This window comes from Vipera berus, assembly GCF_964194415.1.
Source record: "Vipera berus genome assembly, chromosome: W".
NCBI lineage: Eukaryota > Metazoa > Chordata > Lepidosauria > Squamata > Viperidae > Vipera > Vipera berus.
Genome location: NC_138210.1, coordinates 7,350,768 through 7,377,260, shown reverse-complemented (window position 1 = coordinate 7,377,260; position 26,493 = coordinate 7,350,768). Strand labels below are relative to the sequence as shown.

At 42.1% G+C, this 26,493-nt stretch overlaps 1 protein-coding gene across 1 annotated transcript in view; it reads right to left on the bottom strand.

Moving 5' to 3' along the window:
- Positions 1–13,787, bottom strand: part of LOC308676842 (DNA topoisomerase 2-beta-like) — a gene marked incomplete at both ends in the record, with an annotated part of 378,437 nt that extends 364,650 nt beyond the window's left edge. The window contains 1 exon segment of the mRNA XM_081342876.1: positions 13,695–13,787. Within this exon segment, the coding sequence (XP_081199002.1) occupies positions 13,695–13,787 (93 nt within the window).
- Positions 13,788–26,493: the final 12,706 nt, after the last annotated feature.

Here is a 26,493-nt window from a genome sequence, read left to right as displayed (position 1 = left end):
AAGGATTGAATGCAAACACAATTAAGATATGTATAAGCTAAAATTATTAATAAATGCAACAAAGATGTTTTTACTTAGTTGATAACAATAAGAACTGTATTAGCCTAATATGAGATAGTAGATATTAAGGGAATAAGAGAGGAAATATCTGATGTTGTAACTTGAGATTTATACTAAAGATTTATGTATGTTATTGAACTATTGATTAACCAAGTCACCACATTGCTTTTTAAATACTTAATTGTAAAATTAGAAAACTAATAAAATATTATTTTAAAAAAGCTTCGGAGGAACCTTCCTGCGATTCTGCTGCTGCTGCTCCCGATTTTCCAAAGGGGCATCTCTGCAGGGAATCTCCATCCCTCCCGTGACAGCCTCACTTCATGCTTGCAAGCAGACGCCCTGTTTCAGTTACTGAGCAGCAGCAGTGCCCGGCACTCCCGCCGCCTCCCGTGAGTTTTCATGACAGGCTTTGGGTCATGATTACAGCCCCTGCGCTTTCTGCTATAAGGAGAACCACCACCCAGGTGCCCTCATTTCCCTCAAGCATTTCTTCACTAACCTGCTTTCCAGCTCTGTCATGTTTATGGGACTACCAGTAAAAAAAAAAAAGTTCAATCAGACCTTCCAACTTCTCATAGAAAAAAAACACATCTCGCAAAGTTGGAAGGTCTGATTGAACTTCTTTTGTTTCCCTGCAGTGGCAGAGAAACGTGACAGAGCTGGAAAGCAGGTTAGTGAAGAAATGCTTTTGGGAAGAGAGAGGAGCTGGGCAGTGGTGCGCCAAGCTCTCCAGCTCCGTGGAGAGGTTTTGTGTGGAGCCCTTGAGATTTTGCGCGGAGGAGTGGATCTGCTTCCTGCACAGCCAAGCTGGCCTGGACTCACACATACCGGTACACTCAGCTTCTTACAAAAATCATACTGGTAGCTACCGTATCCTTAGCTGATCAGGAGGAAAATGTGTCTGCTCTGGATTTTAAGGCAGAAAAGCAAAGGGGGGATGGCAATTTCAAAAGCCCTGGAGAAAAAGAGCAAAGTTCCTTCTGTTTGCTGTCCGAAGCGGGTGCCGAGGCTGACCCTGCGGGAAGGGGATCCGCTCCTCCACATAAAACCACAAGAGCTTGGCAGAACCATCGGGGAAGGGGAGCCTGGCCTTCCTCGGCCACCTCCAGCTGGTTTAGTTTTCCCAGAGCTTAGCATCCTTCCATATGAAGGAGGAACACAGCGCTGAGAGAAGTGGCAGAAAACAGGGCTGCTATTTCCAGAACAGAGAAGGGAGACACGAGGCAATGCAGGGTGGCAAGAAAGTGCTCTTCTCTGGATCGCTGCGTCAAGCCGCCCCCTCCCCGTTTTCTGTTCTCCCCGGTGGTGGTGACGGAGGGCTGGTGGAGGGAGGCAGCAGGGGAGGCTTGTGCCGCCCAGTCATGGCACAAGCCATGGGAGAGTTGGCAGAGGAGGTGGCAGCTGCCGCCAGGCAGGTGATCTGTGGGGTGAAGCGTGAAGAAAGCCCCTCCAGCAGTGCTCAGCAGTGGAGCCTTTTACCATCACTCCCCTCTGGCTCCAAAATGACGGAGGGGGACCGGGTAAGCCGACTGAGCCTACCCCACCCATCCTCTGTAGCATGGCAATCCGGCTTGAGAGGAGAGTGAAAGGGAAGGTTGCCGAGTAAGGAATGGCCTAGCTGGGGGGGGGACTGAAGTAATAGGGTGCAAGGCATGTGGGGCAGCTCCACCCCTCCGCTACCTGCAAGTTAGTATATTTCTAGTTATAACCTAGTCAATCAACAAAATTCAAAATATATTTTCACTAATACATATCAATATCCTGTTTTTAAATTTTATCTAATTGCAATAGGATATTCTAGAATGGCCTATAGTATATAGAAAAAAGCTTAATTTTGGGTAACCCACAATTCCCTATTTCAATAAAGAATAATTCTTTTGTCTACAAAACTTATATTGTTCATTACAAAACATTTTTATATTTCACCATTAAAGTCTAATTTTCATCTTAGCAAATCACCAGTTATTAGAAATATATTTTTTGCCTTAGCTGTTCAACAATTATTAAAATGCTATCTTTTATATATAAAGTTCTAGATTCTATACTATAGTTCAAAACTAGCCACTGAATATTCTATAAGGCATCTTAACCATACATCAATTATTAAAATACCATCTTTTGATATATCATTCTAAATTCTATAATATAGTTTGGAGTTATATTTCCTTTACAAATCTAAAAATTAAATATAAAATCAGTGATATTTTTTAGAGATTCCCCTTAATCCATAAAAAGATATTTTTATAGTCTATCTTTAGGAATCCCAAAAAAGAAACAAGTTCAGTCTTTTAAATCTAACTCTTGCCTTCCTTTTGTGCCAATCATACTTCGCTCTTGGTATCTTTAAATTCTCAAATGTATCTTCCTTTCTTCCTAGACCCCTTATTTGAATCCAGGGAGCATATCCAAATGTCAGTTTTGCAAGGAAAATGTCCCCTTTGTAACCATTGTATTTTTGCTTTGGAAGTTCGGTTTTTGGTGGTTGATATAATTGTCATTAAATCAGTCAAATCTTTTTGTTCTTCCAATTCTATCTGGGTTAGGTAGAAAGTAGTAGCTGGTATTATGTTTAACATTTGATTAATTGAATTCTCAATATAGTGTATTTGAAGGCCTTTAGTGTCTTCACTCTTGGTGTTGCTTTCTTCAGGTGCTGTTACTTTTTGGCTTGTAAGTTTTGTAGTTGCTATTAAAGTTTGGACTTTAAGGTTTTCTGTAGGTTGCTTTTGTTGTTCTTTGAAATCTCCTATTTTAGTGTTAGTTTCCACTTCTTCTATTTGGTTTTGGGTTATCTTTTCCTCATTTACAGTCAGTTTGATTTGGTGGCTTTAAGTTGTCAGATTTTTCTTGCAGTTTGGCTTTAATTTGCTCTGTCATTGCCAAGATCGTATCCAGTATTAGTTTATAATCAAGTGGCGGAATGTAGTCATCCATTTCATTTTTATTTACAGTTAAATCTTCCATGGAGCCTGTTTTAATAATAGTCAAAGATTTTCCACCTCCTGAAGAGTTGTATTCAGTGCCAGGTGTTCCCACACTTATCTTCAAGAACAGCCCTATTGTTCAGTCAGCTCTCACAACAGAAAAAGGAAATTTACTTGCTGTACCAGGTTTCGCCACAAGATGTCATCAATAACATATAACATACAATGTAAGAGGGTTTTTTTTTCTTTTTCCAAATTAATATAGAACTTTTGTAGGATTAGTCCAAATTTTTTCTTTAATTCAGTTTAAAGAGAGAATAGGATAGTGAGTTCCCAGCAACAAATAGAAGCTTTTTGGTAAATACAGTTGAAATTGCTTAAATTCTTTGCTGCATTAATTGGATTTCTTTTGTAACTTTACGGCTTTAAGATTTGTTCTCAAAAAATGGGGAAGGAGATTTTCAGGAAAGTCCCACAGGAAGATGATTACGGGCACAGGAAAGGTAAAAGCTCACCCAGGTCCTCCAGATTGCTTCTTAGTGCTAGGTAGTACTTTTGGCTTTCGGCAGGGAGCGGCTTAGTGATCCGCCATCTTTATGGCCGGTCTCTTCTTCGGGCCAAAGGAGATGATCCTGGATTCCAGTGGAGGGCTGCCGCCCTTCCACAATCGCAGGGAAGTCCTCCTCTCGGTAATCGCCCCTCCAGGGCGATTTTTCACCCTTTTCAGGGTCCTCCAAACAAGAAAGAAATGACGGCAGGAGACAAACTGTCCCTGCACGTCCGGAAGCGCCATGCACGCGAACCGGAAGCCTCTAATTTTTTTTTAAGGGAAATTATTTTAGACTTTTTCCATTACACTTTTAAAATCCTAAAAAATAACAGTCATGGAAAAACAGATAGCTATGGGGAAAAAAACCTAACACCTAAGGTAGAAAACTAAAACAGTTTTATTAAAAATCAAGCTTTCGTTGGCTAACTACCAACATCGTCAGGATGAAATCATTGGAGTGGGGAGACTGCATTTATATCATCAGCGTTTCTGCACTCCACTCATAGAGCACGTTACCGCTCTGTTTGTTTCAACCGGCCGTATTCTTTCGAGTCGCCTCACATTCGTTCCTATGGAGTGTGATTTTCTCTCAGTGTCTGCTGTCGGAAGAGCATTACTGTCAGTCCTATTAGCTATAGTCACAATCAGAGAAAATGGCATTGAAGGTCACAAATGGTGATTACGTGACTGTGGGGCATTGAAACATTGTAATTGCAAGCCAGTTGCCAGGTACCTGAATTGCAATCACATGACATCAGGGATGCTGCAATGGCCATAACTACCATGACCAGTCGTACGTCTCCCTCGTTCAGCACTGTCTTAACCTTTAATGGTTGCTGAATGAGTGGTTGTTCAACAAGAACTATCTGTACTTGGTTAAAACTCCACTTTTAAGTATAATTTCTTAAAGAAGACAAGAAAACTATAAAAAGCAGTACTTCTGAAACCTTGTTACTCTGAGAGTAACTGGAAGCATTCACTTGCAACTTAACTTACATGACTGATTATTTTAAGTAACTGTTTGCTTAAGGGGGGGGACTTTACTGCTGTAAGCTGTAACAGGTTGAAGCATTTCCCAAGTTATAGGCCTATTTATATGAATCACTCTATTGCCTCTTCTGCACTTTGCAAATGGAAATCACTTTTGCATAAAAAGCAAAACAAGAATTAGGACTAGTTCACTTTTTCTATCAGTCCAATGCTGACACAGCCCTAATTTGTAAGTAGTGTAGTCTCAGTAACCCTTATTTTTAAGATGCAACTGCTTCTGTAAAGACACATTATTCCACACAAAAAGGACATGTGACCTTATTTTACAAAGAAGCATCAACCTTAACATGAAAAGTAAATTTAGATTTTTTTCCAGCACCACTTCAAGTTCTAACATTTCACTCATGCATCTGCGGAATAGCAGCAAGCCCTTTTGAAAAAAGACACAAGCTGCTTTGCTACTGTTATGCTATGTTGCCTTTTTTAGGGTCAGTTACAATAAGGAAGTGACCCTACTTTGAACTTTCTGAAGAACAAAAGGAATGAAAGTAATAGGCTAAGGCAGACATGTCAAACACAAGGCCCACGGGCCAAATCCAGCCCACCATGTGGTTACAGTTGGCCCGCGGAGCTACCCTGGAAACAGTGAAGGACTGGCCTGCAGCACGTCGGCCCGGCTCAGGGAGACCAGGTGCTGATCTACAACACGGTGGTGGCTCTCCAGGCCAGAAAGCGCTCAGGCTTAGATCTACGGTGCAGCCCTGGAACCAGCGAGGGGGTGCTCTCGCCCGCTCCCTGGGCATGCATGCAGGAGGTGGCAAGTGCGCGGATCCGGCCTCCCTGCCGATTGTCTTGCCCTGCAGGTTGACTACATTCTGAGCGCTTCCCTTTCACTCAGGATGCCAGCGCTTGCAGCCTCCTGTGTGCACCCAGGGGGCGGGGCAGAGGCGGCAGGGTGGCTCGTTGCTGCTTCCAGGGCTGCCCTGTGGATCTAAGGCTGAGCGTGTTCTTGCTTTGATGGATGCTACCAGGTTGTAGATCAGTGCCGCCACCCCCCACCAGGACCTCCATGGCTGTAGCCTCACAGCCACAAGGCTTCCCTTTCACCAGGACCGACGCCCCCGCATGTCTCCCCCATCATTCCTTCCTGAGCGTGGAGGAAGGAAAGAGATGGAAATGAGAAGCAGGGAAGGAAGGAGGGAAGGGAGGGAGGAGGGAGATGGGAATGAGAAGGAGGGAGGCAAGGAGGGAAAGAGGAATGAAGGAGATGGAAATGGGAAGGAAGGAAGGAAGGAAGGAAGGAAGGAAGGAAGGAAGGAAGGAAGGAAGGAAGGAAGGAAGGAAGGAAGGAAGAAAAGAAAAAGGGAAAAAAATAGATTCAGGAAACTACAGACCTATCAGCCTGACCTCAATACCTGGGAAGATTCTGGAAAAGATAATCAAACAACAAATCAGTGAACACCTTGATGCAAACAAAGTCATCACTAAAAGTCAACATGGGTTTGTCAAAAACAGATCATGCCAGACAAATCTTATTACATTCTTTGACCAAGTGACAAAACTAGTGGACCAGAAGAATGCTGTAGATATAATTTACTTGGACTTCAGTAAGGCATTCGATAAAGTAGATCACAACTTACTATTTGATAAGATAGAAAAATGTGGGTTAGATAGCATTACCACCAGATGGATTCGTAGCTGGCTGACAGGCCGTACTCAGCGTGTGGTCCTCAATGGAACCGCATCTACATGGAAGGAAGTGTGTAGTGGGGTGCCCCAGGGCTCTGTTCTGGGCCCAGTGCTCTTCAATATCTTCATTAATGATTTGGATGAGGGGATAGATGGGGAACTCATCAAATTTGCAGACGACACCAAGCTGGCAGGAATAGCGTATACTCCAGAAGATAGGCTTAAGATACAGAAGGATCTGGAGAGACTCGAACACTGGGCATTATCTAACAAAATGAAATTCAATGGTGAAAAAAGTAAGGTTCTACATTTAGGCAGGAAAAATCAAATGCATAGGTATAGTATAGGTGGTACCTTGCTCAATAGTAGTAACTGTGAGAGGGATCTCGGAGTCTTAGTAGACAATCACTTCAATATGAGCCAGCAGTGTGCTGCAGCTGCCAAAAAAGCCAACACAGTGCTAGGTTGCATTAACAGAGGGATAGAATCAAGATCAGGTGAAGTACTAATACCACTTTACAATGCTTTGGTAAGGCCACACCTGGAATACTGCATCCAGTTTTGGTCACCACAATGTAAAAAAGATGTTGAGACTCTAGAAAGGGTACAGAGAAGAGCAACAAAGATGATTAGGGGGCTGGAGGCTAAAACATATAGGGAACGGTTGCTGGAATTGGGTATGTGTAGTTTAATGAAGAGAAGGGTGAGGGGTGACATGATAGCAGTGTTCCAATATCTCAGGGGCTACCACAAAGAAGAGGGAGTCAAGCTATTCTCCAAAGCACCTGAAAGCAGGACAAGAAGCAACGGATGGAAACTAGTCAAGGAGAGAAGCAACCTAGAACTAAGGATAAACTTCCTGACAGTTAGAACAATTAACCAGTGGAACAACCTGCCTCCAGAGGTGGTGAATGCTCCAACACTGGAGGTTTTTAAGAAGAGACTGGACAGCCATTTGCCTGAAATGGTATAAGGTTTCCTGCCTGAGCAGGGGGTTGGACTAGATGACCTCCAAGGTCCCTTCCAACTTTATTATTATTATTATTATTATTATTATTATTATTATTATTATTATTATTATTATTATTATTATTATTATTATTATTATTATTAGAAAGAAAGAAAGAAAGAAAGAAAGAAAGAAAGAAAGAAAGAAAGAAAGAAAGAAAGAAAGAAAGAAAGAAAGAAAGAAAGAAAGGCAACCTGGTTGGTGATACCCCAGTTCACACAGTTCTGCTTCAATCCTGGATCCACTGAGACTTGGGCTCAAAGGAGAAATCAATTTTGTGTTCTGTTTTGTCACAGACAGGACTTTGTTGGCAATTCAAGTTAACATTGCTATTCTTGAATTGTGAGCTCTTAGAAAAGTATCCCCTCCTTGTATGTTGCAAACAGCCATTTCCAGTGGTGAAAACAGGACAAAGCCAAGTGGGAAAAAGTATTTCCTTTTGCTATATTTCCAGTCTGAATTAGACCATGGCAGGGTCCCTACAGAAGAGCCCTTTTAAAGATTATGTATAGAAAAGCAACATAAAAAACAGAGGAGTTCTGATCAACTATCACAGCCACTATTTTGACAGTTTTGCTGTACTGTTGTCTCTGGATGCCCCCACTAAATGCAAGCACGGGATAAACTTGTTCTGTACCAGCCTGCTACCGGCCCTGCAGAAAAGGCAGGGACAACCCCTTTTACAAGAAGGCAAGAGGCTGGAACTAAGCCTGCCAAATTTATGGATACAAAAGCAAACAAGACACAAACCATGAAACAGGAGCTATTCAAGCGGTTGCCTTCAGCAAACCAGCCCTCCCACACATTCCCCTTTTATACAGTTCAGGGCGTGGCTTCTCTCTGCCTCCTTCCGAGGTGCCCATTGCCTTCCTCTGTTTACTCTTTCTATCTATCTATCTATCTATCTATCTATCTATCTATCTATCTATCTATCATCTATCTATCTATCTATCCATTAATCCATCTCTGTCTTCCTGTCTGTCTGTCTGTCTGTCTGTCTGTCTCTATCTATCTATCTCTCCCTCTATCTCTATCTATGTATGTATCTATCCATTAATCCATCTATGTTTGCCTGTCTGTCTTTCTGTCCATCTGTCTGTCTGTCTGTCTGTCTGTCTGTCTCTATCTATCTATCTATCTATCTATCTATCTATCCATTAATCCATCTATGTCTGCCTTTTTCATTTCTGCCTGTATCTATCTGTTCTGTACCAGCCTGCTACCGGCCCTGCAGAAAAGGCAGGGACAACCCCTTTTACAAGAAGGCAAGAGGCTGGAACTAAGCCTGCCAAATTTATGGATACAAAAGCAAACAGAACAAGACACGAACCATGAAACAGGAGCTATTCAAGCGGTTGCCTTCAGCAAACCAGCCCTCCCACGCATTCCCCTTTTATACAGTTCAGGGCGTGGCTTCTCTCTGCCTCCTTCCGAGGTGCCCCATTGCCTTCCTCTGTTTACTCCTGATTGACTGCCTCCTGCGTCGGGCGTCCTTGAACAGGGCCAGCTGTGGGTCATCTTCATCCACGCTGTAAGGCTCACACAGCTGGGTCTGCGTCGTGACCAGGTGGGAGGGGCCTGGCTGAGGGCTCTCATCAGCAAGCTCTCCAACCCCCTCAGCAAGGTCTTCAACACCCCCCTCCTCCTCTGAGTTGTCCGACCCAACTGCCAAACCCACAGGCTGACCCTGAATCACAACAAAACTGAGCCTGGTTTGTACTCAGTCTTTTAAATGGCCACAAACTACTAGCAAAAGTGGCTTTTGATCACAAGGCAAAGAAGCATCAAGAAATGTTTCCCTTTTGCATTTGAGCATCCAAGAAGGGACAGGAAAGAAGGGGAAAGAAGGGAAGAGAGCAAGGAAGGAAAAAGAAGGAAAGAGGGAAAGAAAAAGGAAAGAATGAAGAGGGAAGGAAAAAAGAAAAGGGGAGAAGGAAGGAAGGAAGGAAGGAAGGAAGGAAGGAAGGAAGGAAGGAAGGAAGGAAGGAAGGAAGGAAGGAAGGAAATTATAATGAGAGGGAGGGTTTGAGGAAAGTCCTGCCTTAGCACTTGGCCACGAGCAGCCCTGCTGCCCTTTCGCCATCCCCTTGTCCACTCCTCCTGACCTCTCCTGGTGGTCTCCCATCCTATCACTGAGGATGCTTTGGTTACAAAGCCGGGTCTCCTCACATGGAGAGGGAGTGGTCCTCCCTCTGACCCACACCCTTTGCCTTTTTGCACACACCATGAGCAACCTGGCCAAGGAGAGCGAGCCAAGCAGCAGCAGCCTCGAGGACGTAAGCGCAGCCAAGCACCCCCTTGGGCTGGGCACTTGCCCTCCACTGCCCAGGGCTCCAGGCAGCCTGCACTGCCGGGGGGTCCTCCGTGTGGCCTGAGAGGGATGGCAAGGCTCATCTGGTGGACAAGGGTATGGTGCTCGCCCTGGTCTCGCCTTCCTCTGCTGGAGACAATGGATACCCCCCAGCCCCACCTGGGCCACCACAAGTGCCTGCCCCCAAAAGAGTGATGGTGAGCTGGCCCCTCCCCCAGCCACTTCCACTCCAGCCCCGCCCCCACCCCACCCCGAGGTCAACCACAACCCTGATGCAGCCCTCAATGAAAGCAAGTTTGACACCCCTGGGCTAAGGGAACTACTTAGTTCCTTAGTTATATCATAGCTGTATATATCCCCCCCACCCCCCCACCCCCCCCCCGTGCCAGCAAGAATGAAGCTGAGTGCTCTTTATTGCACTATCAGTGACTTGCAAACTGTCCACCCAGAGGGGGGTTTCATTGTGGTAGGGGATTTCAATCAGACTGACTTGAAAGCAGCCCTCCCTAATTTCCATCAATACACAGATTTTCCTACCAGAGGTGCAAATTCTCTGGATTTAGCTTACTCTAACATTGAGAAAGCATTTAAAGCTGCCCCTCACCCTCATTTTGGCTCCTCAGATCATCTCTCTGTGATGCTTATGCCAGCATATAAGCCTTTGTTAATTAGAGAGAGACCAATTAGAAAACAAGTGAGTGTGTGGCCTGCAGGAGCTATGGAATCTCTACAAGACTGGTTTGGGTGCACAAATTGGAACATATTTAAAGAGGCTGCAATGGATGGACAATATACTGATGTGAATGAGTATGCTTCTACTGTGTCTACTTATATCCAAAAGTGTATGGAGGATGTCAGTGTTCTTAAGTCTATTATGCGAGCAAATGAGAAACCTTGGATGTCACAGAAGGTCCGTGTAATGTTGAAGGTGAGAAACACAGCTTTCAAATCAGGTGATGCTGCAGCACTTAGAATAGCAAGAGCTGAGTCGAGGCGTACTATAAAATCAGAAAAGCAGGCCTATAGTCAGAAAGTGCAGAATTTATTTCAAGATCCTATGGACCTGAGACATGTGGGGCAAGGTATTCAGGTAATTACTGATTATAAGGCAGCTTCCCTGATATACAGTATAAGGGTGACACAGACACTCTAAACATGCTAAATATGTTTTGGGGACAGTTTGAGGCCACAAACAACGTTCCAGCAAGGAAGGCTGTTCCCCTTCCTGATGAGCAGGTGCTCAGGTTTGATACAACTGCTGTTCAGAAGGTCCTGCAGAAAGTCAACACTTGGAAAGCTGCAGGTCCTGATAATATCCCCGGGCAAGTATTTAAGGAATGTGCTGACCAGGTGGCCACTGTTCTCACAGACATCTTCAATCTCTCGTTGCATCAGGCTGTGGTTCCATCATGTTTTAAGACTGCAATCATTGTACCAGTGCCCCCGCAAACTAAAATCACATGCCTCCAGTTGCACTCATTTCCATTATGATGTAGTGTTTTGAGAGATTGGTAAAGGACTATATGGTTTCATGCCTTCCCCCTACATTTGACTCATTACAGTTTGCATATCGTAAGAACCACTCTGTAGAAGATGCACTTTCCTGTGTGCTTCATCTTAGCTTGGCACACCTGAAGGGGAAGAATACTCATGTGCAAATGCTGTTTGTGGATTTTAGTTCAGCATTCAACACAATCATCCCTCAGCATCTGGTGAACAAACTGGGCCTATTAGGTTTTAATACTCCTTTATGTAATTGGATACTTGATTTCCTTATTGATAGGCCCCATGTTGTGTGAGATGGAAAGAAAGTTTCCAATTCCATCTCCTTGAGTACAGGTTCTCCATAGGGCTGTGTCCTGAGTCCGCTACTGTTCACCTTGATGACCCACAACTGCTGTGCGAAATCTGCTACGAATCATATTGTGAACTATGCAGACGACATGGCAGTGGTGGGTCTTATTCGGGATGACAATGAAAATGCTTATAGGGAAGAGGTGAAGGCTCTGGTGGACTGGTGCAATAAAAGTAACCTGGTTCTAAATGTTGATAAAACAAAGATCATTGTAGATTTTAGAAAGAGCCGGCATAGTCATACTCCACTCAGTATCAAGGATGCAGTTGTAGAGGTGGTCAACAGTATTAAGTATCTGGGGGTGCAGATAACTAACAATCTGAATTGGTCTCTCCACACATCATCCTTAGAGAAGCATGCAAACCAGCGTCTGCATTTCCTACGTCGGATGAGAAGAGCACATCTTTCTCCTTCTGTCCTGGCCACTTTTTACGGAGGCATGATTGAAAGCATTTTAACAAACTACATCACTTTCTGGTTTGGTGGCAGCAGTGCCTCAGATAGAAAGTCCATACAGAGATTGGCAAGGAAAGCCGAGAAGATCATAGGAAGCTTGCTTCCTGGTATTCAGGATGCTGTTTATAAGCACTATGTGCTTAGAGCTCAAAGCAGTGTTAGGGACCCCACATACCCACTTTACGGTCTGTTTCTGTTGCTCCCCGCTGGGAGGAGGTTTTGAAGTATTTCTAGCAGGACTACCCGATTCTGTAATAGCTTTGTTCCCTATGCCATCCCTCTGGTAAATTCACAAGTTTTGTTTTTCTCACCATGCCCATCTATACATAACCAGAACTAGACTGTTGTTTCTCTGTGTCATATATGTGGGTATATACATAATTCTGTATGTCATATTTATGTAGCGTATATCCGAGGTGGTGACCCTTTGAGAACTGTATGCAATGAAATTTCATTTTAATGTATGCCGATTAGTGTACATTCAAAGTGACAATAAAGTTATTCTTCTTCTATTTTACTGTAACCATTCTATTGTTTCTCCCCACATCTTTCAAGAAAAAAAAGAATGATTTTAAGTAGCCTAAAATAGTATTGAAGGGATTTTATTATGCTTAAGGTTGATGTTAGTAATATTAATATTAGTAGTGATACTTTGTAATCATCTTTGTTTATGTGCAGCTTTGTAGGTGTTTTATATTGTGAAATTAGTTATATAAAAGCAAATGTTTCATGCTTTAGGTACAGGTTATTGCTTACATGAAAAGAGCATGGTGAGGGGAGGGGGAAAAGGAGTTATGGTGGAGCCTGGGTTGTTGTGTATGAATCATCATGTAGGAATTATTTTTCTGTACCTTTTGGTTCCTAGTACCAAGACCAGATCTCTTTGTTCTGGAAAGGTATAAAAGGTGGAAGACATCTTTCCTGGTTGTTGCCTTCCAGCCACGAAGAGAGATGTGGCCACCCAACTCTATTTTGATCAAAATAAAAGTTGTTTGCTTGCTGAAACCTCGGCTCAGGAGTTTCTTTGGCTCTTTTAAATTCCTGAGTAATGCTGGGGCAATTGTGAGGCTAAGTGTAAAACCTTACATCCTGGTGCCCAAACGTGGGGGCAATAATGTTGCAGGATCCAATCTGGGTCAGTCACTGGGACCAGAGGTTTAGTCTTCCGAGCTTTCAGACTCGTGCTGGAGCCCATCCTCGGGAATCTTCTGTCTACCAGTGTGTGTGCTGTCCCCCAACTAACTCCGCTCTTATTCTACTAAAGGGCCCAAGATTGAAAAGGCTATCATTTCATGATTATTTTGTGACAGGAGATATGGAGACAACTTAAAAGATATGTTCATGTAGAACAACAACAAAAAGACCTGAACTGGCTTTCATGTAAGTGAAATTATTGTTCAGAAAGCTTCCTCTGCTTCTCTAGATCTAAAACAAATCTAAGAGCCGTTACAATTTCGGCAACCAGGGAAGAGGCAAATAACTCTTCTCAAACGAGCAATTCAGCAAAAAAAGATGTGTAATTTATCAGCGTATACACGAAGACCAAGACCCTCTAGCTAAATAAGTGGATCCTCGCTGAAGTAGCAAATCCTGCAGGCCCAGACCAAGCATGTCAGCTTCCCCATGCCATCAAATGCACGACTCCCGTTGCCTCCATTCCTTTCGCGGACGGGGAATAACCACCCTCCGCCCCAATTCTGTGCTTTGACTTCCTGCATCTCCATCTGAATAAGCATCTTTGCTCCTCCATTATTTCCCCGGGGTCTTCAACCTCTCGTTTCGGTCTGTGCCTGTCAAAAAAGCATCAAGAGCGGGGAGAAACAAGGAGATAATGCCAGGCAACTTACCACCCAGGTTAGGCCCCCGCTGCTGCTGCTGCTGCCACCGCCGCCTCCTCTTCCACTGCCGCCGCTGCCGTCACCTCCTCCTGATTTTACCATTATTTTACCCTCGCTTCAGTATAAATAGTTATAAATAGAAAGGCCTAAAAAGGGGGGGTGGAAGGGAGGGGGGCAGCCAGACCGGACCTGGATCACAACTACACTCACACACTCGTTTCCTACACCGCAGTTTCGCAGGGCGGAAGGAGTTGTTTTCGATCTACCGAGAAAGAGTTCTTCCCACCCAGCTCGCGCGCACGTCCACACACACCAGCCCCAAAGCTTCACTCTCGCGCGAGTGTGCGTGTACCCGCTTCCCCCACAGCACCTAACTTAACTTCGAGGCACGCGCGCACCTAAGGGGTGCGAGCCACCACAGCCCACCCCCGCTGCTTCACTGTGCACGTGCCCCACTACACCTCCCCTCAGGCGCTTTACAGCGTGCGCGCGCACACCAGATCTGTTTCTTCCTGTTTCTCTAGAGCATGCTTAAGGCCACAAGCATTTATTTCATATTTTAGTTTAGACAGAGCTATTTCTTTTAAATAGCGTTAAATAAAAAAACGTTTGGCGCTTGAAAAAGAACGACTAGAAACCAGCTCGTGAGGGCCCAGAAAACGCCGCAGATGGGGGGGAGGGGAACTCTTCCATTCAGATGACGCTCCTGACACCAACATTTGGCGGCGGCGTAGCAGATGAGCCAGCTTGGCCGTTGTGTGGAGTACCGGAGGCGGCGGCCACCTTTTCCCTTGAAGCGGGATCAAATTGCCAAGACCCCGAATTAAAAAGCGGCCTGGCAAATCCCCAACCGGTTCCCTGCCCGCGCAGACTATAACTACTCTACCCCCATCCGGAACAGCCGCCTCCATTTCCCTTGTAGCCACGCCGCCATCGGTCAATTATAATAAGATGACAGCCGCACAGATCTCATCATCTGCCATTCCCAAAAAAGCCACTCCCGAGTCCGGTGCTACGTCAATAGAACTGTTTTTCGGAATGAGTATTGCAAGAAATAGAGGCTATGTCGCTGAGTTGAAAGCGAAAATATTTCTTTAGCAGCTAAGTTTCAGGTCAAGCTCGCTCTTTCGGACGCAGAGGGTTAGCCGTGCCTAAACTAAAATCGCATAACTGCAGCTGATTTTGGCTAGTATATTGTATATACAGGTGAAACTCGAAAAATTAGAATATCGTGCAACAGTTCATTTATTTCAGGAATGCAACTTAAAAGGGGAAACTAATATATGAGATAGACTTATTACATGCAAAGCAAGATATTTCAAGCCGTGATTTGTCATAATTGTGATGATTATAGCGTACAGCTCATGAAATCCCCAAATCCACAATCTCAGAAAATTAGAATATTACATGCAATCAATAAAACAAGGAGTGTACATAGAACAATATCGGACCTCTGAAAAGTATAAGCATGTGTTGGAAGAAAAGTCTTCATCATTGTTCCTCCAAGTGGGGAATAAACATGGCAACTGCTATGGGAAGAAGATTGTAGCTTATTGCAGAGGAAAGCCAGACAGAAAGATGGATCCAACAGAAAAAGAAGGACTGAGCACATGTGGGTAGTGGGTTTTTATACCCCCTGGACTCTATTGTCTGGAGTTATTTCCTGTTTCAAGCTTTGTATTTCCTTTGTCACGTATTCTGTCCTGAGCCTAGGTGTGTCCCTCTAGGATTCTTGCTGGTTGTATGTCCTATTATGTCCCCTGCTTCCCTGGGGCTGGGGCTGATGTTGACTCTAGAGATCTTTCTTCCTAATCCGTTTCCTGACAAGATTATCACTTCTGCATTCCTGCAGACTTGGTTTGTGCTTGGGACAGAGAGACTTGGGGGCAGGGTTGTTTTCTGCTTTTAAAATCCTTTAGGGAAATATATTCTGCCCTTTTAATATTTCCTTCTCTGGGGAGCTGAGTACTTGGTTTGGGCCCCTTTTGCAGCAATTATTGCCTCAATGCAGTGTGGCATGGAAGCTATCAGCCTGTGGCACTGCTGAGGTGTTATGGAAGACCAGGATGCTTCAATAGCGGCCTTCAGCTCTTCTGCATTGTTCGGTCTCATGTCTCTCATCTTTCTCTTGGCAATGCCCCATAGATTCTCTATGGGGTTCAGGTCAGGCAAGTTTGCTGGCCAATCAAGCACAGTAATCCCACGGTCATTGAACCAGGTTTTGGTGCTTTTGGCAGTGTGGGCAGGTGCCAAGTCCTGCTGGAAAATGAAGTCAGCATCCCCATAAAGCTCGTCTGCGGAAGGAAGCATAAAGTGCTCCAAAATCTCCTGGTAGACGGCTGCGTTGACCCTGGACTTAATGAAACACAGTGGACCAACACCAGCAGATGACATGGCTCCCCAAATCAACACAGACTGTGGAAACTTCACACTGGACTTCAAGCATCTTGCAGTGTGTGCCTCTCCGTTCTTCCTCCAGACTCTGGGTCCTTGGTTTCCAAATGAGATGCAAAAGTTGCTCTCATCAGAAAAGAGGACTTTGGACCACTGAGCAACAGACCAGGTCTGTTTTTCTTTAGCCCAGGTAAGACGCTTCTGACCTTGTTTGTTGTTCAGGAGCGGCTTGACAAGAGGAATACGACATTTGAAGCCCATGTCCAGGATCCGTCTGTGTGTGGTGGCTCTTGATGCACTGACTCCAGCCTCAGTCCACGCCTTGTGAAAGTCCCCAACACTTTTGAATGGCCTTTTCCTGACAATCCTCTCCAGGCTGCGGTCATCCCTGCTGCTTGTGCGCCTTTTTCTTCCACACTTTTCCATTCCACATAACTTTCTATTAATGTGCTTTGATACAGCACTTTGGGAACATCCAACTTCTTTTACAATTACCTGTTGAGGCTTTCCCTCCTTATGGAGGGTGTCAATGATGGTTTTCTGCACAACTGTCAGGTCAGCAGTCTTCCCTGTGAGATTTAAAAACCCAAAATTTGATACTCACAACTCAAAGACAAGTCTGGTTAACAAAAACAAAGATTTATTGAAAAGAAATTGAAAATAATAAAGAAAATAAAGAAGAAAGAAAGCATTTGCAAACGCGGCCTCTTAGACCCTTCCCAAGTTGGATTGGGTTCAAAGAGCGTGCTGAGCAAGTTTCAAAGTAGGCATTTTATACTCTTTCAGGATACATGCCATTCCTAAGAAGCTTAAGTCATTCTTTGAAGTTGTTTCCTATTTCTAAATTGATCCCTTATGATCTTATCTAGATCTTATCTCGTTTACTTGTAATTTCCACCTTGGTTGTAATTTCCACCTTGGTCCGATGTTCCTGTCTCTCGGAAGCTTTTTAACATTTCAAAAGAATTTGTTGATTACCATTTGTGAGTTCTCTGTCTGAGCAGGAAATAGATAGCCCCACATCTTAGTGTTACATTTGATACAATTCATTGGTGTTACATTTTATACAATTTATAAAAGAATAACCTTTATTTATTTTCCTTTAATTCCACCCTTTTTCTCTTCTACCTGAATTATTCTTTTATACTTTTAGGAATTCGTCATTCCCTAATTTTTCTTCAAATTCCTGTGGAAGCAAGTTATTATATTCTGAATCTTTATCATACAATCTTTAACAAGTTCTGTCTCTGAATCAATTTCTATCAGTGCAAGATATATCCGTTTGATATGTGCTTGACCTTGATTTCTAATTTGCTTTACCAAATTTTCATCAGTCATTGAAAAACCAATTTTCTGATCTTCTTTCCACCTGGCCTGTAATTGCCCATACTGAAACCAAGTTTGAACAATCTTTTCTTCTCGTAAAAAATTATACGGCTTCAAATGCCATACATTCCTTTCCAAACTTAAAATTTCCTTATATGTAGTCACATCATGTTTAAACCCAACATTTATATTTTCTATTGCGTGTTTCGGTATTGCCCATAAGGGTATCTTATAATTTAGCTTGTGTCTATACTTTTTCCAAACTCGCAACAGAGCATGTCTTAAAATATGCACCTTGAACACATTATCCACCTTCTTATCATACAATAAGTATGCATGCCAACCAAATAGCAAATCATGACCTTCAAGATTTAATAATCTCACTTGTGTTAGATTAATCCAATCACTTATCGCTGACAAAGCAGCAGCTTCATAGTATAGTTTAAAATTAGGCATTTTAAGACCACCTCTCTCACGCGTATCCTGCATAATCTTAAATTTAACTCGTGGCCTTTTCCCTGCCCAGATAAATTTATTAATACCCTTTTGCCATTCCTCCAAGTTTGAATCCTTTTTAAGAATAGGTATCATTTGAAATAAAAATAAAAATTTCGGCAAAACATTCATTTTCACTGCTGCAATTCTTCCCAGTAAAGAGAATTGTAGTTTTTTCCAGCTATCCAATTCTTTTTGAACTTTTCCCCATAGCTTTTCATAATTATTTTTATATAGCTTTGCATTTGAGGGTGACAAATATACCCCCAAATATTTAACCCTTTTGACAATTTCAAATCCAGTTAACCCTTCTAAAACAGCCTTTTGTGATACTGTCATATTCTTAGACAACATTTTAGTTTTTTGTATGTTAACCTTGAATCCAGAAACTTTCCCATATTGCATTATTATCTCCATCAATTCTACAACAGAATTTTCTGGCTGGGTCACCGTAACAGCCAGATCGTCTGCAAACGCCCTCAGTCTATAATCCTGATCTCTTATTTGAATTCCCTTAATTTTTTCCGAGTCCCGTATTTTAATCAATAATATCTCCAATGTTAAAACAAATAGTAGAGGTGACAACGGACACCCCTGCCTTGTGCCCTTTTCAATATTACATACTTCGGTCAGACTATTATTTACTATTATACGGGCTGTTTGCTTTTGATATAATGCCCTAATTGGTTGTAAAAATTTATCCCCAAAATTCATTTTATCTAATACTTTCAACAAAAATTGCCAATCCAATTGATCAAAGGCTTTTTCAGCATCCAAAAAAATCAGCGCTGCAGGGATCTGATTGTTTCTTTCCAGAAATTCCAACAAATCAACTATATGCCTCACGTTATTCTTCATTTGTCTACCACTTATAAACCCAGTTTGGTCACCATGAATTACCTGTTGCAGTACCCTCATTAATCTGTTAGCTAAAACCTTAGCAAATATCTTGTAGACCGTATTCAAAAGTGATATTGGTCTATAATTTTTTGCTTGAGTGACATCCTGATCTTCCTTCAGAATCAAAGAAATAAAAGCAGTTTTCCAAGACTGAGGCACCCCTCCTCCCATTTGAATTGTCTGAAACAATTCCCTTAATGGCTTTACCATCACTAACTGTAAATTTTTATAATACACAGCAGTCAGCCCATCCGTGCCTGGCGCTTTGCCCACTTTCAATTGTTTAATTGCTGAAAGAATTTCTTCCTCAGTTATCAATTGATTCATCTCTTCCTTTTGCTCTTGTGTAAGAACAGGAATACTAGCATTCATCAAATATACATCAATATCTGCCTCGCTAATCTTATCTCTAGCATATAACTTAGAATAAAAATCAACAAAAGTTTCCTTAATAAGATTCTGCTGATACACTACCTTACCCTTATGTTCTATTCTATCTATATTAGAAGCCCTTTGCTTCTTCCTTAACAAATAAGCTAACCATCTACCTGGTTTATTGGCATTGCAAAAAGTATTATGTCTAGCATACCGTAGGTTAGTTGCCACTTGATCAGCCATCAACTTATCAAACTGTCCCCTTAATAAATTAATTACCTCTTTAATCTTCACATCCGATGGATTCAGAATTAAAGCCTTTTCTTTTTCCCTAATTTCATTCTCTAATTCTTTCCTCCTAAATTCCAAATTACGTCTATATTTGTTATTCAAATATATTAACACACCTCTCATGTAAGCTTTACTAGCGTCCCAAACCATTTCAATAGAAGTACCCTTATTCATATTGATTTCAAAAAAATCCTTCATCTGTTTTTTACATTCTTCCACATTTTCCTGATTTCTAAACAGGTTCTCATTTAGACGCCAGGAGCGCCTATCTCTATTATCCTTATCAATCTCTAGCCAGACTGGACTATGATCAGACATAGTTCTTGGACAGATCTTAATCTTCTTAATCCTAGAAAAGAAATCATTGGTAATTAATATAAAGTCAATCCTAGAAAAAGATTGATGTCTATCAGAAAAAAAGGTATAATCCTTTTCTTGCAAATTCCTTTCTCTCCAGATATCTCGCAGCTCCAAATCATCCTTCATCTCAAAAAAAGATTTAGGCAGTTTAGCGTGACTTGGAACACTTTTAAAAGAACCACTCTTGTCCATTTGTACATCCAAAACACCATTCCAGTCTCCCATGAAGATAAAAGATTTATAATCCAACTGAGTAATCTTGCTGTGTAGTAAACTATAAAAGTCTGCTTGTTGTTGATTAGGAGCATATAATCCAACCAAAAGCGGTTTTTTGCCTTCTATTAGCAAATCTATTATAGCATATCTTCCTTGTTTGTCTGCTTCAATTAACTCCGCTGTCAAAGTATTCTTAACATAAACAACCACTCCATTTTTCTTGTTCGTTGCAGAGGCAATAAATTGTGTACCCAGTCTTGAATTTAATAAGTACTTTTGGTCCATGACTCTAATATGTGTTTCTTGTAAGCAAATAACATCAATTTTAAATTGTTTTAAATATTGAAAGATTTTCTTTCTCTTCTGTGGTGAATTTAAACCATTAACATTCCAAGTTAGAAGCTTAGTCGCCATCCTTCGCGACCCGAAGCTTTTGGAGCGCTTCTTCCAGGATCCCCTTTACATTCTTAGGTCGCGCCCCTCCCACAGCTTCGCTATAGGTACGTTTTGGAGGTTCCATGACTTTCAGCTGGTCTTGTTCTTGCTCTCGTCTCATTCGTCTCGAAGCAGCACGCGTCATCCTCTGGTCTCTAGCCTCTTCCGCTGATACTGAAATTTGATCCACTCCTGTAGCTTTCTCATCTATCTGCATTGTTCCTTCAGCACCTTGTAGATTCTCACTACGTAGTTGAGGCTCTCCCTCGCCATTCTTCTTTGTAGATTCCAAAAGTGGTATGGGGGTTGCTTTTAAAACATTACTGTAAAAATCACGTGCCTGCATCACTGTAATAAGGCGATGTCTCGTACCTTCATGCATCACCACCATACCCACTGGTATCTCCCATCTGAACTTAATATCACGTCGCCTTAATTCTTGTGCTAAAAAAGCAAACTCCTTTCTTCTCCTTAAGATTCTTGGAGGGATCTCTTTTAAAACCAAGACTTCTTGCTCAGCAATTACAAGTTTAGTATTGTAAGAGGCTTGAATGACCTCATTTCTAATTGCTCTCTTTGTAAAATAAACCACCACATCTCTGGGTAATTTCCTTTGTCTTGCAATCCACGAATTAACACGGAAATTTTTTTCTTTGTCTTCCATAATTACATCTGCTGGTCGCCCCAGCACCCCTTCCAGAGCCTCAGAGACTATTTCCTTCAAATTTTCTTTAGGATTCTCTTTTAAGCCTCTGATCCTCACAGCAAACTCCATCTCATGATACTGTACCAAGATCAAGTCACTATCAATTTTCTCCACCACATTCTCAGTCTCTGACATTTTTGCATCTAATCTGGTATTATTTTGGCTGAGATCTTCCACTCTTTCATCCAAACGCTCGATACATATAGCCATGCCTTGAAATGCAAGTAAAATGTCTGCCCTTATTTCTGTTAGCTTCTCATCCAGCTTTTCATCCATAACCTCAGCTAGTTTTTCTGTTAACTTCTCATCCAGCTTTTCATCTATAATCTCAGATAATTGTTGTGATTGCTTTTCCAAAGCTTCTTGCATCACATTCTGCAAATCTTTAACTGTAAGGGCTGGTGTAGGTGCAGGTGCAGGAGGCAATAAAGCTTGCAACGAAGACTGCTGCACCGGAGAAGCCCCCGCACTTCTAAGAACTTTAGAAGATTTAGCCGCCATTTTCACCCACTATTGCCTGCTACGCACTTTCACTTTCAAACTCCGCAAAGTCCATTGAGTTAAAGATCAAAAGTCAACTTTCACCTGAATCTCCTGTATCGCTCTGCCTGCATCCTAGTTCTCCAAAGTTCTTTCTTGCTGGCAGGGATGGTTGTGAACGCCCTGTTCTGCTCCCAAAAGCCCGGAGCAGAAACGCCTCGCAGCCCGGAGCAAACCCAGGCTTCGGGGGGGCTCAATCCTTCAGCCGCCAAAACTTTAAGTTCTGGCAGCCCCGGAGAGCTCTACCCCTACCTGGGTACTCACCCCCTCCTCTTCTCCCAAGGAGGGGGCTTCCGAGCCACCGAAACAGCTGATCGGCGCTGTTTTCGGCGGCCCTACGGAGCCACGGGCCTGACAGCCTGGGAATGGCTGCCTCCGGCGACACCTTGCCACCCGGACGTCTGACTTGTTCTTTCCCTTTACTGTTTATCATCCCCCGATCTCTCCATATTTTCCCAAAAGTGTGGACTACACGAAAAGCATATTTAGAGTCCGTATAAATGCTTCCCTTTTTATCTTTTAATAGTAGTAAAGGAAAATAAATAAAGGTTATTCTTTTATAAATTGTATAAAATGTAACACCAATGAATTGTATAAAATGTAACACTAAGTTGTGGGGCTATCTATTTCCTGCTCAGACAGAGAATTCACAAATGGTAATCAACAAATTCTTTTGAAATGTTAAAAAGCTTCCGAGAGACAGGAACATCGGCCCAAGGTGGAAATTACAACCAAGGTGGAAATTACAACCAAGGTGGAAATTACAAGTAAACGAGATAAGATCTAGATAAGATCATAATGGATAGATGGAAATGGTCAGAAGGACCCCTTTAGAAATAGGAAACAACTTCAAAGAATGACTTAAGCTTCTTAGGAATGGCATGTATCCTGAAAGAGTATAAAATGCCTACTTTGAAACTTGCTCAGCGCGCTCTTTGAACCCAATCCAACTTGGGAAGGGTCTAAGAGGCCGCGTTTGCAAATGCTTTCTTTCTTCTTTATTTTTTTTATTATTTTCAATTTTCTTTTCAATAAATCTTTGCCTTTGTTAACCAGACTTGTCTTCGAGTTGTGAGTATCAGATTTGGGGCTTTTAAATCTCACAATCTTGGCGACCAAACGTGGGGCTTGAAAGAGCCTCTAGGGAGGAGCTGTTCTCAGTAATGTCCAGGGGCGTGCCTGTTGATTTCAACTGCCTGGAGTTGTCGGAGATCTAGCTTCCCATTGCAGGCTTCGAGCCAAACTAAATTAACAATTCTGGTCTACAAAATCAAAGAATAGGAAAAAGGAAGAGAGTCAACAACTGAGGCCCAGGACCAGGTAACCCAGTGCACTGGCCCAGGTAAGAAACTTTTGCCCCGAAGGAGGGAAACACGCTATTGTACCTGGGTGGTCAGGAGAGCGATTGTGGGAGGTTTCTGCGATAATGGCTGTGTGAGTGTGATGGGCTGTGTTCTGGGAACACTGGTAAGTCCAAAGCGAGTGCGGATCTGAAAGGTTGCATTTCCTTAACCCGCGAGGGGAAAGGACAGCCTGAAGGGAAGTGAACTGGTGTTGAAAATTTTCAGTGGCCATAAAATCGAGAACCTCAGGGAACCATAATCAGGGAAACTCTCAAAGAAGATGGGCAATTGTTGTAGTTGTTGTTGTAAACCTAAAGAAAAGAAAATTCAAAGAATTAAAAACAAGTTTTTCTTCTATCTTTTTCTTTTAATCTAACTCTTTGGACTATTCAATTCCCTTTGTCAAAGGTGAGGTGAGGAGGGTGCTACTTTTCCCCTCCCCCTTTACACCTACAAAAGACCCCAGGTTCAAAATTCCTTTTAGTCTTTCCCCACTGTCTTTTGAAGTTGGTGGGATAAATTGGAGGTAACCATAAATGTTTTTCCCCCTTTTTAATTAAAAGGGGAGACCTGTTTTGGCCTCCAAATTGATATGTGTTTTTGTTTATATATATATATATATATATATATATATATATATATATATATATATATATATATATATATATATATATATATATATATATATATATATATATATATATATATATATATATATATATATATATATATATATATATATATATATATATATATATATATATATATATATATATATATAAATTATATATATATATATATAATATATATATATATATATATATATATATATATATATATATATATATATATATATATATATATATATATATATATATATATATATATATATATATATATATATATATATATATATATATATATATATATATATATATATATATATATATATATATATATATATATGTAGATCTAGAGTCTCGGGTTTCTTCCCGCGTTCCTTTCATCTTCAGAAAGTTGTGGCGACGTTTCGACGAAATCCCATCCGTCATCATCAGGCCGGAGTGTTTCTCCTGCTGCTACCAGGAGCAATGCGTGGTCTGGCTGTTCCTTTCCTTCCAACTGCCGGTGGGGCTGTGTTCTGACTGGGAGGAGGCGTGGCTGCTTTCTGATTGGGTGGGGGTGTCCTCTGGCTGGGTGGAGGCGTGGTTGTCTTCTGATTGAGTGGAGGCGTGGCTGTCTTCTGATTGGGTGGATGCGTGGCTGTCCCCTGATTGGTTGGAGGCGTGGCCGTCTTCCGACTGGGTGGGGTGTGTTCCGAATGGGTGGGGATCTTTGTTGTGTTGTAATATCCTGAGTGTTGTGATTTGGTGTCCTGAGGAGTGGGCTGTGTAGTGGACTTCAGAGCTTTGGTTTGGCTCCGAGTTCGAGGACCTGCTATGTATCTCTGGTATGGGTCAGTCAGGTTCGTGTGTGCGTTCTTCTGCTTGGGTGATGGCCCTTTTGCTTGACTTGTCCTGTCTTCTGTGTGGGAGAGTTTTTGTTCTGGGTGTGGATGAGTCTTGCTGGGGCTGGTGGCATTTGGGGTTGTTTGTTGGTTTTTTAAATCCTTATTTGCTGAAATTCGTTTCTCTATCAATGCTGGTTTCCAAATGGCATGTAGGCGGGAGGTGTCGTCTCGCTTGTTCATACTGTCTGGGTGTTTTTTTATTTCAATGGCTTCTCTGATTATTCTGCTATTGAGATGTTCTATTTTGGCGATTGTTTTTGTACCTTCAAAATTGATGTTGTGTCCCGTAGTGTTTATGTGTTGTACTAGTGAAGATGTGTGATCTTTCTTCTGTACTAAGTTCTTATGTTCTTCTACACGTACCTCTATTCTTCTGTTAGTCTGTCCGATGTATGTTGCTGGACAGGAAGCGCATGGGATTTGGTATATGCCCTGGTTTTCCAGTTCTATTTTGTCTTTGGGATTTCTCAGGATGGTTGATATCTTTCTGTCAGTGTTAAATGCGGTTTTGATGTTATGTTTGCGTAGTACTTTACTGATTCTGTCGGTTGTTCCTTTTATGTAGGGCAAGATGGCTCGTCCGTTGTTCTGTTCTTCTTCTTGGATGTTTTTCTGTTTCGGAGTCCCCTGCTGAATCATGTTGGTGATTTTGTTTGTTTGGAACTTGTTTGCTGTCAATATGTCTGTCAGGGTGTGTAGTTCTGTTTGTATATGTGTTTCATCTGCAAGGCGTCTGGTTCTTGTTATTAGTGTTTTGGCTACTGAATTTATTTGTGCTGGGTGATGATGTGATTGCGCATTGAGGTAACGGTTGGTGTGTGTTTTCTTTTGGTAGACTGTGTGTCCTAGGGTGCCGTTTTGTTTTTTGTATATAAGTACATCCAGGAAAGGTAACTGGTTGTTTGTTTCAATCTCCATGGTGAATTTTATTTTGGGATGTAGGCTGTTCAGGTGTGTTAGGAAGTTTTCTAGCTCTTTTCTTCCGTGGGGCCAGATCACGAAGGTGTCATCCACATATCTGAGCCACAGTTTTGGTTTGTTTGTAGTCCAGAATGGTGAGAAAAATAGGAGATGGTTAAAGGGCCCTATAGAAACCATGTTCGGTTGGAATCACCTCATGATTTTTCTCACCTCTTGTCTAAATAAATGTTGTTTTAATAGTATCTGTGTATATATGTCTGTCTGTGTTGTTCTGTGTTATTTGCAAGACTTGGAAGAGGGTCAAAATCCTCTCTGATAACACCAAACAAAAAGGCCTTATTTAACAATGTATGGTTTGTCTGGAGAAAGTATGAAATGAAATTTTTGTATGTGAAATTGTTTATGCAAGCAGTCAGAATGGAAGTGAATGAGTTAATTTGCTGATATGTAAATGTGTGTTAGCCTTCAAACATCACTCACCCCCACCAGTCCCAGGCTGTGAAAGGAATAGTAAATTGCAGATTTTATTGTTGTAAAAGTAAATGAAAAAAACAACAACAACAATGAGACAAGTTTCATGGACAATGTGTGAGAGAATTTATGGAAAATGCATGTGAAGGACAGCAAAAAAATTTAGTGGTGAGATTTTTGTAAAATTTCTTTTACTCCTGTCTCTTTCTCTTTCCCCCCCCTCCCCTGTAAAGTGAGAGAGAGAGAGGGAGAGGGAGGGAGGGAGAGAGAGAGAGAGAGAGAGAAGGGGGGGATGGTCATTTTAACCATTTTTTTCTGCTTAGAATTCTGGTCTGAGGAAGGGGGGTGGGTGTGAAATGTAATGCCCACTCTTGCAGTTTGAGCTTGTAATTTTTTTTTGGAAAGAGGATACAGTAATTGTTGGACAATTTTTTGGAAATCTTTGAGTTTTAGAAATTACTCTAATTTTTTTGTGGAGGTTTTTTTTTGATGTTTTTGTGTCTGTGTGCAGGACACATTGATGGA